The sequence below is a fragment of the Leopardus geoffroyi genome, chromosome B4, assembly GCF_018350155.1.
Source record: "Leopardus geoffroyi isolate Oge1 chromosome B4, O.geoffroyi_Oge1_pat1.0, whole genome shotgun sequence".
In the NCBI taxonomy this organism is placed as follows: domain Eukaryota; kingdom Metazoa; phylum Chordata; class Mammalia; order Carnivora; family Felidae; genus Leopardus; species Leopardus geoffroyi.
Window position 1 is genome coordinate 24,072,099 of NC_059341.1, and position 14,255 is coordinate 24,086,353.

The 14,255-nt window shown below is 38.6% G+C and overlaps 1 protein-coding gene across 6 annotated transcripts in view; it reads left to right on the forward strand.

Annotated features, from left to right (window-relative positions):
- MYO3A (myosin IIIA) overlaps positions 1-14,255 on the forward strand; it is a 246,003-nt gene that overhangs the window by 68,646 nt on the left and 163,102 nt on the right. For 5 of the 6 annotated variants that reach the window (XM_045465686.1, XM_045465685.1, XM_045465684.1 and 2 more), the window contains exons 8-9: positions 50-115; positions 4,246-4,401. In XM_045465686.1, the coding sequence (XP_045321642.1) occupies positions 50-115; positions 4,246-4,401 (222 nt within the window). The remainder of the gene's footprint in view (positions 1-49; positions 116-4,245; positions 4,402-14,255) is intronic. The other variant, XM_045465681.1, reaches the window with a different exon arrangement.

Sequence of the window (14,255 nt, forward strand, 5' to 3'; positions counted from 1 at the left end):
CACTGACTGACCAACGTGCACAATCCAACCTTGATTCTTATTTTTCTAGGAATCCACCCCCCCATCTAAGGCAGCCTGAGATATGGTCAGCAGAATTCAATGACTTCATTAGCAAGTGAGTAACAACAGAGTCTTTCTTTAAAGATTGTTTTCAACATTTATTTTTTTTTTGAGAAAGAGAGATAGAGTGTGAGTGGGGGAGGGGCAGAGAGAGAGGGAGACACAGGATCAAGCCAGGCTCCAGGCTGAGCTGTCATCACAGTGCCCAGTGTGGGGGCTCGAACTCAATGGACTGTATGATCATGACCTGAGTGGAAGTTGGATGCTTAACCCACTGAGCCACCCAGGTGCCCCAACAATAGAGTCTTAAAAAAAAATGAGAGAGAGAAAGATACCATCTTGCTAGAACTTTGAAATGTACCTTTTACAAACATTCCTCCATGCTTCTGAATCTCCTCCTTATGTCTTATCTATTGAATAGCCCCAGTAGTTTCTATTATTTTCTTCAAAACCAAAAACGTTTCTTCTGAATGTTCAGTGAATTCATTATTGCTCTAATAATGATCTTAGGGTCACGTTTCTTTGCTTAACCATAGCTATGCTCCTGAGGTTGCATTGTCCGTTTACACATCCTTCTGTCCACCTGCCTTTTGCAAGCTGTGCCCTTAGCATCTTCCACACATGCAACCCAACCATCATCTATTCAATCGGCGTTTTAACCTTTCATTTATCTGCACCTCTCATTCTTGTCACCATCGGGGAATTTTCATTGCAATCAATGAATCAGATAATTGTACAGGTAAAATGCTTATGTATTTGAAATTTAGCGAACATTATTTATTTGGAAATTCAGTTAACAGTTTTTTAAATGTTTGTTTATCTTTGACACAGAGAGAGACAGAGTGTGAGTGGGGGAGGGGCAGAGAGAGAGGGAGACGCAGAATGTGAGGCAGGCTCCAGGCTCTGAACAGTCAGCACAGAGCCCGATGCGGGACTCGAACTCATGAACTGCGAGATCATGACCTGAGCCGAAGCTGGACACTTAACTGACTGAGCCACCTAGTGCCCCTCAGTGAACATCTTTAATTTGACAAATATTTAGCACAAGTGCAGCACCTTTGGACAGTTGACTTGAAGATATGAGTGAATGATTTCTAAATATCTGCCCCACAAACCTGTTTTCACAGTCTTACTATGTTTTCACCATAAATTAATAATAATAATAGTAATAGTAGTAGTAGTAACAGTAGTAATAATAAGGTAAGGGATGACACAGTTTGTAATTGGAAGAGAGAAGACATTAAGAGTAGGTGTGTTACATCATCAATAATAATAGCCAAACTGTGGAGGGAGCCCAAGTGTCCAGCGACTGATGAATGGATAAAGAAAATGTGGTGTGTGTGTGTGTGTGTGTGTGTGTGTGTGTGCGCGCGCGCATATATATACACATACAACAAATATTACTCAGCCATGAAAATGAAATCTTGCCATTTGCAACAACATGGATGGAGCTAGAGTGTATTATGCTAAGAAAAATAAGTCAGTCAGAGAAAGACAAATCTTACGTAATTCACTCATATATGGAATCGAAGAAACAAAACAGATGAACATATGCCAGGGGAGAAAAAAAGAAAGAGGCAAACAAACCATGAAGACTCTTAAAGATAGAGAACAAACAGGGTTGACAGAGGGAGGTGGGCAGGGCACAGGCTAGATGGGTGATGGGTATTAAGGAGGGCACTTATGATGAGCCCTGGGTGTTGTGTGTAAGTGATGAATCACTGAACTCTACTCCTGAAACCCATATTGCACTGTATGTTAACTAACTAGAATTTAAATAAAAATTTGAAAAGAAAAAATTAGGTGTGTCAGACAACACTCAGAAAATGTGGAAACAGCAAAGAAAGTAGAGGAACCAGTCATACTCACACATACTACAATCATTGGTTTTTCTACCAAGAATATCTGCTCATTCCTGTAAAGAAAAGAGGCTTAGATTTAAGGGTTGTGGAAAATCCAAGGATTGATAGTCCATTTGTTCCCCAAATTTCACATAAGCCCTTATTATTGAGTATGCACCATACACTACAGAATATTTAATAAACACATCTCTTAGGAGAATCGCTGGTAATATTGAAGGGTTCCCCATGTCTGCAGTCCTTTCACATAGCTCCTTGAATGAACTTGTTGATTTTGACATGTTTCACACAATTTCACCTCTGAGTAACATTTCCTGATTTCCTCTAGGCAGCTAGTTAGTATTCTGTCCTGTGTGCTATCACTGTATTTTTTTCTTCTTCCCCTAGGAACATTGCCACTTTTATTTAACTGCCTCTTTAGATGCCTCTCTTCCCAGCTAGAGAGTAAGTAACTGCAGGACACTGAATATGCCGTATTTGTCGTTGTAATGCCAGTGTCCAGCAGAGTGCCTGGTACACATCAGCTATTTGAACATTTTTTAAATATTAAAAAAAATTTTTTAGAGAGAGTGTATAAGCTGGGAAGAGGCACAGAGGGGGAGATTCTTAAGCAGGCTCCACACTCAGGGAGGAGACCAATACGGGGCTCGATCCCACGACCCTGGAATCATGACCTGAGCTGAAATCAGGAGTTGGACACTTGGCTGACTGAATCACCCAGGCGCCCCTCATATCAGCTATTTGATACAGTTTTACTTGAATAAAATAATTTCATATGTGATTCTACTCAATACATTGAACAAGTGCTACTGATGTCAGAAATTGATGCATTCTGTTAATGAAACAGAAATGAAAATAAATGAAAACTAAGAGCACTTGTTCTTAATTTCAGATGTCATCATCCTTATTCCTTAGCGTATTTTAGCATCCTTGGGGAATATGTTATTGCTTAAGCCCAGGAAAATAAATTGCTGAATTATCATACCAGGAGGAGTAACAGTACAGATTAGAAACACCACTGCCCAAGTCAAGGCATGGGTGTCTTCTTCTTCTTCTTTCTTTTCCTATATCCCAAGTGTCAGCCCAACTCTGACCAGTTGTCTTGCTCCTCTGAATCTCATGGTTGGAAGGGTACTGGAAATGTATACAGCCCAAACCACACACAGAGCATAAATCCTTCTTGAACATGGGCACTGAGTGGCCATCCATCAGTATGTAACCATGTCCAATAAAGGTAATCATACTTCCCAGTGCAGCCCATTCTGTCTGAGAAGCCTTCCTGTTGGAAAGTTCTTCCTTATACTGACCTGAAATCTGTTTCTCTTTTAATTTTTTTAAATGTTTTATTTATTTTTGAGAGAGAGGGAGAGCGCGAGCATACATGTGCGAGTGCGGGTGGGGCAGAGAGAGAAGAGGACAGAGGATCTGAACGAGGCTCTGTGCTCACAGCAGAGAGCCTCATGCGGGATTTGAACTCACAAACGTAAGCTCATGACCTGAGCCAAAGTCAGACGCTTAACCAACTGAACCACCCAAGTTCCCCATGTTTCTCCCTTAATTCCATGAATCGATCCCAGGTTCTGTGTCACTTTTGACCACTGAAAACTGGTCTAATCCTACTTTCAAATATTTGAAGACACCTGTCATGGCTGATTAGATGTCCCCTTTGTTCAAATGTCCCTTTCGTGATGCTATTTCAGGTGTTCTCACTACCTTTATCCTTTCTCATGCTATGATCCCGTTGAACCTACCAAGAGGTGTGGTGTGCCTTAGTAAATCTGCTTCATATACAGCTCTCCAAAAACATCTACTGGTGTGGAATTTATACATCTTCAACACATTAGCCTTCTCAAGTAGGTTAGCAGCTTGATTACATAGAAAGAAATAGATCAATTGAGAAGCCTTTAAAAGCATTGTGGGAGGGAAAAGGAAAAGTTTGTTTTAATTTTAGATAACCATTCAAACTGTAATGACTTCAGTGCTTCCTTCTCTGGCTCCTGGCTTGTAAAGGAGACTTTGCAGCAGAGACCACAGTTAATGACCTCTATGCCAGTGTGCTTGCTGGAGCACTAGGGAGGAGTGTTTAGTCGGAAGTTGGTATCACTGTAGTGTCATCACTCACGGATGTGTGCACTTTTGTAAACATGCATTCTTCATATTGCAGTTTGACTTTTTTTTTGAGGTCTGCTTTGCAGGATGAACATTTGGGAGGAGCCTCGTTCTCCTCTGTTATGATAGTCCTTAGCAAGATGAATAATAATGCCATAACTCGAACTTACCTAATAATTGCGTGGTTTTTTTTGTTTTTGTTTTTTTGCTAGTGCAGGTGCTTGACTAAAGATTATGAAAAGCGTCCAACAGTATCAGATCTTTTACAGCATAAATTCATTACTCAAATTGAGGGCCAAGATGTGATGTTGCAGAAGCAGCTGATGGAATTCATTGATATTCATCAAGGCATGGGAGGCACAGAAAAAGCCAGGTAATCAAGTAATATCTTCATTCCAAACATCTTCTAAAGACTCTGAACAATTTTATAATGCAATAGGTGTTAAGGTGAGAAAAGAACTCATTTAAATTCGTTCCTTGTGGTTGGGAGATAAGGGGGTACTTACATGAAAAGTGAATTCACATGTTGAGTTGCATCCCAGTATTGGTAATTGCTGGCAGCATTTTCTAAACAACTTTATCAGAATAAAGAATATAAACTTCAGTAGGTGATTAGTATTGGCATGTCTCTTCTTGTGTTTTCTGCTCTTCTGTAAAGTAAGGTATCTTAGATTTGAGATTAAAAAGGAACATAAGCCTTCCAAGACATTCTGATAGTATTATTTCTTGGATCATTTTTTTCAGGCTGAACTATACTCAAAAATCATTTTAAATATTTTCCTACTTCCTATTTGGGTTTCTAATAAGATACTATGTATAGTTTTTATAATATCAAATGTGTTTTTACTTATTATAGATCGTATGTATGTTTATTTCAGGGATATAGATATAGATAGATATAAAAGATACAGGGAAGTATATAACAAAATCAATCAGTAAAACATTTTAATCTGTAACCTTTTAGTATCTTATGATGGATATACATTTAAAGAAATTGGAATAGTATTTATATGTGTTCTGTAGCCTGCTTTTTTTTTTCTTTGTAAGCCCCATCGCCTATTTTGCCCATTCCCCACCTCCCTCCCCCCAACCCCCCCCCCCCCCCGCATACTCTCTTCCCTCTGGCAACCACCAGTTTGTTCTCTGATTTATGAGTCTGTTTTTGTTTGTTTCTTTCTTTATTTTTTAGATTACACATAATAGGTGAAATGATATGGATTTGTCTCTGCTGGAGGTTTTTTTTTTGTGGAATTTATTTTGAGAGAGATGGTGAGAGCGTGTGTGTGCACTCAGGTGAGGGAGAGGCAAAGAGAGAGGGAGAGAGAATCTAAGGCAGGCTCCACACTATCAGTGCAGAGCCCCACGTGGGGCTCAATCTCGTGAACTGTGAGATCACGACCTGAGCTGAAATCAAGAGTTGGACGCCTAACCAACTGAGCCACCCAGGCATCCCTGGACTTGTTTTAGTTAGCATCATACCTCTAGGCTTGTCCATGTTGTTGCAAATGGCAAGCTCTCATTTTTTTTTTATAGCTGAGTAATATTCCATGTGTATGGGGAGATATATATATGTATATTAGGTTGCTTCCATATCTTACCTTACCTATTATAAATAATGCTGCAGTGAACACAGGGGTGCATACATCTTTTCAAAGCAGTGTTTTCATTTTCTTTGGGTAAATACCTAGTAGTGGAATTACTGGATTGTATAGTATAGCCATTTTAAATTTTTTGAGGAATCTCCATACTGTTTTCCATGGTGGCTGCACCAATTTACATTCCCGCCAACAGTGCACGAGCATTCCCTTTTTTCGACATCCTCACCAATACTTAATTATTTATCTTTTTATACTAGCCATTCTGACAGGTGTGAGGTGATACCTCATTGTCATTTTGATTTGCATTTCCCTGATGATAAGGGATCTTGACCATCTTTTCATATGTCTGTTGGCCGTATGTATATCTTTGGGGAAATGTCTATTCAGGCCTTCTTCCCATTTTTCATCAGATTATTTGTTGGTGCTGGGTTGTAGAAGTTCTTTATGTATTTTGCATATTAACCTCTTATTGGATAGGTCATTTGTGTGGATTTTCTCCCATTCAGTAAGTTGCCTTTTCATTTTGTTGGTGGTTCCCTTTGCTGAGCAGAAGCTCTTTATTTTGAAGTAGTCCACATAGTTTATTTCTGCTTTTGTTTTCCTTGCCTGAGGGAACATATCCATAAATATGTTGCTAAGGCCAATGTCCAAGAGTCTACTGCCTATGTTATCTTTTAGTTTTATGGTTTCAGATCTCACATATAGGTCTTTAATTCATCTTGAGTTTATTTTTGTGTATGGTGTGAGAGAGTGGTCCAGTTTCATTCTTTTACATGTAGCTGTCCAGCTTTTCCTAGCACCATTGAAGAAACTATCTTTTCCCCATTGTATATTCTTGCCTCCTTTGTTCTAGATTAATTGACCATATAAGAGTGGGTTTATTTCTGGACTCTTTATCCCCTTCCACCGATATACATATTGGAACATGCTTGTTTTCACTGAAGAGTGAATATCCATGTCATTAAATCTATGTAATTCTATGACAGAGTTTTTTTTTAATTGCTGCAGAACATTACCTTGCGTGACTATTCAGTGATTGATTTAAATAATCCCCTATTAGACATTTAGGTTGTTAGTAATTGTTTTTAATTCTAATAAGTAACACTGTAATGAACAGAGTTGTACATGAATCCGTTGTTTCCTAAAGATAAATTCCTAGAGACAGTGCTAAGTCAAAGAGGAGCCTTTTGTAATTTCAGTTTATTCTTGAGAATTCTATTAGTTTCATCTCAGGAATGTATCACTATTTAGGGATAAGTTGGGAGAAGTGAGTAGAAAATAGTACATGACTTAAAAGGGGGCATTGTATTAGGACTTTATATTATCTCGTGATTTACAACAGCCCTGAGTGAAATGTTCTAGAACACCCCATGCCCCATTTTCACAGCTGAGAAGAAATAAGTAAGCAGAGGCTAATTAACTTGTACAAGGCTGCACAGGTAATGAATGGCATAGCAGGGATTCAAATCCTGATCCCAAAGCCCAGGCTTTATTCACATGAGTAAATGGAGTAATGATGGTAGACCTCTCTGGAGGTAGTAGTCCTTGCCTGTATGAGTTTACAGCCTTGCTGGAGAGAGAGCACTCATATATCTGTAATGAAGAAACATTATGTTGTGAGTGGAATGAACTGCAGAAAAGAAGGATGCAGGCATGTAGTTTATGGTGAGGAGGTGGCCATGGGTTCATACATGTCTATCACTTCTTCTTTGTTGAATCCAGTTCCACAGTTGGCCACAACCCCTTCTTCCCAGAGCAAGCAGACAAATAAGAAACAAAATGAACAGAAATTGAAGTGTACCAACATTGTGCAAGGTGCTCAAGAACTATGTCAAGAACTATAGAGAATTTGAGGTTTTACCTTATTTGCAAGCTAATAAGTTAACCTTCCAGTTTCGTGCATATTGGCAGGACATATGAGACTCCTGGATCAGAGACAAAGGACTTGACCACTCTTGTTAAGCCAGCAACATGAGTTTTACATTCATGTTCATTGTCCTTGCCCCATAAGTCCTAGGGCTGATGGATGGGTAGGTATATACAGTGGGTTTGCCTCACAGTTAGGGAATCTTGAGCTTGGGAAACACCACTCCTTGAAGAGGGCTAACAAACCTGCCCAAACTTTGTCCTGGAGCAGTCATTATCTTTACTATCCTGTTCAGCAAACCCAACCTCCTTCTGTCCCGTAGAGAGACATTATCTCTAACTTCCAAGACTGTTTACAATACAAGCATCATTGGAAATATAGTCTGGGAAAAAAGCTAATATAGGACATCCAGAAATGTGAGAGACCCATCGAGGATTGTCTCCCAGCATCTAAGCATCATAGGAATGGTTGAACTACACAATGTTTAGATTCTAAGCACGTTGCTCTAAGTTCCAGAGATCAAAATAAAGAAAAAATTATTGAAAACAACTGTATATTGGGTACTGCTTTAGGCTCAACACTTCTGTTTCTGAGTCACAAAGCTGATTCTTATTTATCCTGTTAAGAATTCAGAATATTGGGGCGCCTGGGTGGCTCAGTCAGTTGAGTGTCCGACTTCGGCTCAGGTCACGATCTCGCGGTCCATGAGTTTGAGCCCCGCGTCAGGCTCTGGGCTGATGGCTCAGAGCCTGGAGCCTGCTTCAGATTCTGTGTCTCCCTCTCTCTCTGCACCTCCCCCGTTCATGCTCTGTCTCTCTCTGTCTCAAAAATAAATAAATGTTAAAAAAAATTTTTTTTAAAGAATTCAGAATATGCTTTGAATATGAAAACTCCTGTCTTACTCAGTTGTAGAAAATTTTCAGTCATTATTCCTTTAAATATTGATCCTCTCTTATGCTTTTTATTTTCTACTTCTAAGAGATAAATATTGCAATGTCCTAATATACCTTATGTGTCTTATATTTTCTATTTTATGTTTGTCATTCATTTATTCACCCCTCCTGTATTTTGGATAATTTCTTCAAAGTTGTTTTTCAATTCACTAATTCTTAAACTAGGACTAGTCTAGAGTTATCCTATATACTTATTTTTCATGCTGATATTTCTATCAACTGCTGTGTTTTTCATTTCTAGAATTTCTCATCTTTTATAAACATTTATTCTTTATTCATATCTGACTTTTTATATCTGGCTGTTCATATCTAGCTAATATATTTTTCTTTTTTGTGAATGCAGTCCTTTTTCTCTGTAACAGTCTAGACTGTGTAACAGTCTTTTTTTGATTTGCATTTCAATAAGGGTGAATTGTCCTGATTATTGAGGTCCTTTGTTTCCTTAATATTTGGTTTCTTCTGTGGTTCAGAATTTTGGTTTGCTCTCTCATCTTGAATGGGAGAGATTTTGCTCTGCTTTTTCTTTCCTTCTGCATTCTTTACTCCTATTTTGGAGGTTTTGCTTTGCTATATTCTGGCTTCTGAAGCCTTTCTGCCTGATAGGACTTTGAGAATATTGCAGATCTGGCCACAGAGCCAGTAGGAAGTAGACCCCATGGCATCTCAGGCACTTGGCTCCATAAAAGGAAGAAGATGCAGAATTTCTTCAGTGTTTTCTTCCAGGTAAGAGACACCCCCTCCCCACATTCGGTTGCATTCTCTCTACCCAGCCTAGATAAGGGCCTTCACTGCAAGTGGCTTCATTTCAGCCTATAGTTTCTGTCCTCTCACCCAGGGCATATCTGACCTGTTAGGTCCACTGTAATGCTCACCTTGTTTTAAAGAATGTCTTTGTCTTTTTAATTCTACTTAAAACTCTTTTTAAAAATATTTTATCTTTCACAAGTGTACGTTTGGAGGGGGCGGGTGTGGCATTTGAATCATTAATGCACAACACCTTTTTGACCACAGATTTTAGTTCCATGTCATAGGTAGAGGGAATATTTTCCTGCTCTCAACACTTTTATACTAGTTCCAAAGTGTGAGATGTACTGAGGCAAAAAAAAAAAAAAAAAAAAAGAAGGAGGAGGAGGAGGAAGAGGGGGAGGGGGAGGAGGAGGAGGGGGAGGAGGGGAGGAGAAGGACGGGGAGGGGAGAAGGGGGATGGTAGGCTGTGGTACGCCACTGGCAACACCTTGGGAAAAAGTAGCTTTTAAGATCATGCAAAATTATTTGATTTGGTACTGTTTCGTAGAGTCCCAACATTGGTAAAATTGATCCAAAATCTGACTGTACCAAATCAACATAGCTAACTCAAAGCTGACATTTTTTGTGCATGATATTCACTTTGGAATTGGATTGATATATGTATTTGGCTGGATAATTTTTTTAAAAATCACAATTCAGGTTTAAAGAAGACTGTCCTACAATAAATTGAACACAAACTAAGTCCTTTAGTTTCCTGATAATAGTGAGGGGACATTGTTGGAGGCACTGTGGAATGGATACAAGGACTTTCTATGTTAAGTCAAGGCACTCTCATAACTTACTCAACTGTTCTGAGGAGTCAGGGTGTGCATGCCTGCAGCCACTGCTTCTGTGACCTGCTCCAAACCAAGGGAACACATTTTTCACAAGACTTAAATGAACAGTGTTAAGTGCAGGCTGAATCAGTGAGAACTTTAACTTATAAGGTATTTTAAAAGGAAAGTTTTACTTTTGAATGCAGAATTTCAGAGTACTCAATTGCCTGATTTAATGGGAATAGATGAAAGTCATTTGTAATTGAAATGTACTATTCAGCATTCTTGACTAAAAACAAGCCAATTTAAGAAGAAAAGCAATTGAGTGAAAAATACTGATGGCTCAGAGAATTGAGGGGAAGGCAGAGCCAGGCTTAGGCTGAAGCAAAGGAAACCTCAAATAGCCTCCCTCAAGAACTGCCTGCTCAGAGGCCACCTCTGATACCCACTCTCCCTACCCCAACATGTCCTGCAGCAACAACTGGTTTCTTGAATGCCACAACTGCCTCAAAATATTTGTAAACTGACCTTGAGCTCACTCGCTCAAGATTCTAATTCCTTACAAGACCATCTGGTTCCCCGTGCTTAGGTCACAGGTCCATGTTGTTGGTGAAAGAATGCGGTGAGAAACACTTGCTACTCCCTCACTTCCAGCTTCTGTGTACGAGGCAGAATCCTTTCTTGCAGCCATCTTGGACTTTCTTCCTACAGAGGAAGGGTATTTTGAGCCTGAGTACATCTCACACTTTGGAACTAGTATAAAAGTGTTGAATGAATATCCATTATGTGCAATATGGAAATAAGTTTCTATCATTCTTTCTTTTATACATCTTGAACATTTACCTAAAAATATTATCTACGGTATAATTTGCATTCCTTGCAAATAAAGGAAAAACCTAGCCCAGCACCTCCTTGAATGATAAATCCCAAATTATAATATCATTTTGTGGTGGCTATATTATTAACATGTTACTCTTAAAATTTTCTTCTGCTGTATATACAAAGCAAAATAACTTTAATATTTTACTTGATACCCTCAATATGCTAGTGGTGATTAATGTGTATAAATTGTTTTGCATATAATTTTATAGAAGCAAAAAGGAATATTTGTAAGAGTTTAGTAACTCAAACATAGTTATTTCTTAGGTCAAAAACACTGGCCGTTTTTGTGGCATTCTTACAATCTCCTCACTTGTCCCAGCATATATGGTTTTCAAACCAGGATATAAGGTAACTTTGAGACTTATCTCAAAGGATTAACAAATGAAAGAAAAACTAAAAATTTACGTAATCATTCAGTTCTAAAAGCCTGGTTCAAGCTGTCAATTCGTTATTTATGTATAAGACTTTATGTCATGTAAATTCACTTGAATGGGATTTTGATTTTACAAAAAAAAAAAAAGAGAGAGAGAGAAAGAGAAAGAAAAATCAGTAGGAGGTAATAATAGGGCTTTTTCAGTGTGATACAATGCATGATTCCATTTTACTCTCTATTTTCTGGGCAGGATAATTTTTCTCTAATGGCTGTAACTATGCCATTGTGAAAATTATTCACCCTTTGGAACATTTACTCATTTCCCTTAATATGTGGGACTTTTACAATGCTTATCCTGGCTGCTCTTAGAATAACCATTCTTTTGATTCCCATCTTCACATGAATATTTCAAAGATACTTCAAACTGAACATGTCCAAAATTGAACTTATGCTGTCCCACCCAAAATTAGTTCTTTGGTCACTTTCTTATTGATGGTACCACTACTCAATTCCTTATGCCAACCAGAAATCTAGGAATTATCTTGACATACTCTTCTCTCCTACTTTCTGTTTTTAGTCCATAGCATGACTAAATTTCTTATGCCCCCATTCAACCCACTACCAATTGTGATATAATCCTTGCTACCATGGAAATCATTGATTGAGATAATACCAGTGTTGTCTCAATATTTATTGAGGCCATTGTGTAAAGCTCTAGATCGCGTGTTACACAGGGGTCTGACAGCTAAAGCATATATAGTCTGTGTACTTGGGAGCTCACTTTTTAATAAAAGGGATAAGGAAAGCATGTAAATAACGCTTATACAAAGTAAGAAGTTTTAATCCCATGAAAGGAATACAAACAATGTCCTATGAGAGAAGCAGAGAATGTTTATGGTAATAGGGACAGGAGGGCTTATCCAGGAGGTGGCCTTTGAATCAGGGGTGGGATAAACAGGACTTAATCATGTGTGAAAATAGAGTTACCACTCTCTGAACATGATTTCTAGAAAGAACAGCAGAGCAAAATCATGAATGCAGGGAGATATGCTCACAGAAAGGCAAGCATTTAATCCAAGTGGTAATGAGAAAACTCAGAAGTATGGTTGTAGATCTCCCTGGAGAGCAGACCACAGAAAGCATTGAGAGTTAGGCAAGACATAACCAGTGTTCTTGACAGCCCACACTGGGGATGCCCCCCCCCCCATGCCGCCTGTGTCCTGCTGTGCACCATCCTTTAATTGTTGGTAGTAAAAGGTAAACTATGGATACACCAAGACAGACTGAGGCAGCAATTTTGGATGCATTTTGCTTGTCCCTAGTATTTCTTCCTAACTGTATTACATTTTTGGAAGTGGAGGAAGTCCGTCCCCATCATGTTTAATGATCAAGACAGTGTGTGGCTCGTGTTTGGCTATTTGGAGATGACAAATGTATCCATACATGTTTATTTCTATGATTTGTGGGATGTTTTAATTGTTTGGTGTGTGTGTCTGTGTGTGACTGCTTATATTCTAAGTAAATTTTATCTTGGCAAATTCCAGTTTTATCTTGGCCAAAATGAGAGGGTAAAGGAACTGTCCATATGAAATATAAGAGGAAAGTTCTCATTAAGGCATGACCTGGTGGCAGTGTCTGTCCAAGATAGGAAACTTAGAAAAATGACAAGTTAAGCCCGAGGAATATTAAGCTAAGGGCCCATCTAGGGCCAGGAAATTTAGAAAAGAAATGATAACTTACCTTTCCCGGCCTGAAATATTTTCTTATGTTTTTCTTTACCACTTCCTCTTGCCCAAAAGTTCCCAAGTAAGAGCTAAATACCTTTTAAAGCATAGTCTCTTGAAGGAATTTTATAAGGAATAGGCTATTGAATAAGTATCCCTTAGGAAGACCGTTATGAGTATCTCAGCTTTTAAGTTGCAATAAATAAAGGAATTCAAATAAACAGGAAGAAGAAGTTGTTAAAACGTACTAAGAAGCTATAAATAATTCCTAGGAGTTAGTTACGTTGATGCTTCAAACAGAGTCAAATGCTGTACAGAGTAAAAAAAAAAAATCAAGGAAAGGGTAAAACCATCAGCCAAGGGGGATAAAAAAGACTTGTTCAGGTTCATTATATATCCTGTCATGCAGAAAAGCTGGGGCCAGAACCCATTTGTCCTAATACCTACTTCAGTCCTTCTCTGTATTATGCTGCTTTTTGTTTTCTCCAGAGAATAATCTTACAAGCATAAGCTGTTATTGCTAGAAGGGAACTTTTCTTCTGATTCCTTATTTGAGAGGCCAGAAAACTAAAGGCCAGAAAAATGGAATCCTGCCAATTCAATAGCCAGTTCCTGGTCAGTGCTGGGCTGTCGCTCAAAGCCCACGATTTTCAGACCAGTACTCTTACTAGTTTCTGTTTTCCTCTCTAGTAGTAGAAATCCACAAAACTGATGATACAAAGAGTTTCTGTCAGACTTTTTGGGCTGTTTTGTATTACTTACTCATAATGGGCATTTCCAGTGTGACCCAACTTCTCTGAGGTACTGTTGGAGTTTACATTACTGAGTAGTGGATTCAAGGGTCAATAAATCTTTGCTTGTGTTTCCCCAGACTTCTTTGTTTTAATTAAGAGGGTAGAGTATAGAAATAACTAAGTTTGAAATGGCAATCTAATTTACAGTGTGTTTGAAATATTTGGGATATAGTCCTGTAGCAACCCTATTTTAGTGACTGCTTGACATGAGTTGATAATCATCAACGTCGTGATCTTTTCATTTCTTTGAAAAGTGTCCCTCATCTCTGCGATGAGTTTAAGGATTTGCCTTTGTTATTGGTAAGTAAGTTATCAGCAGGGGCCAACAAAACTGCATTAATTTAAAAAAGACTTTGTCCCATTTCTCTGGTAATTACTACTTGAAGGCATACCACGCTCCAAGACTTCATTAAGCATTATGTTATTTTTCAGTCCTTGATTTTGCCGAGATCTGAAATGGCAAACCCTCAAAGG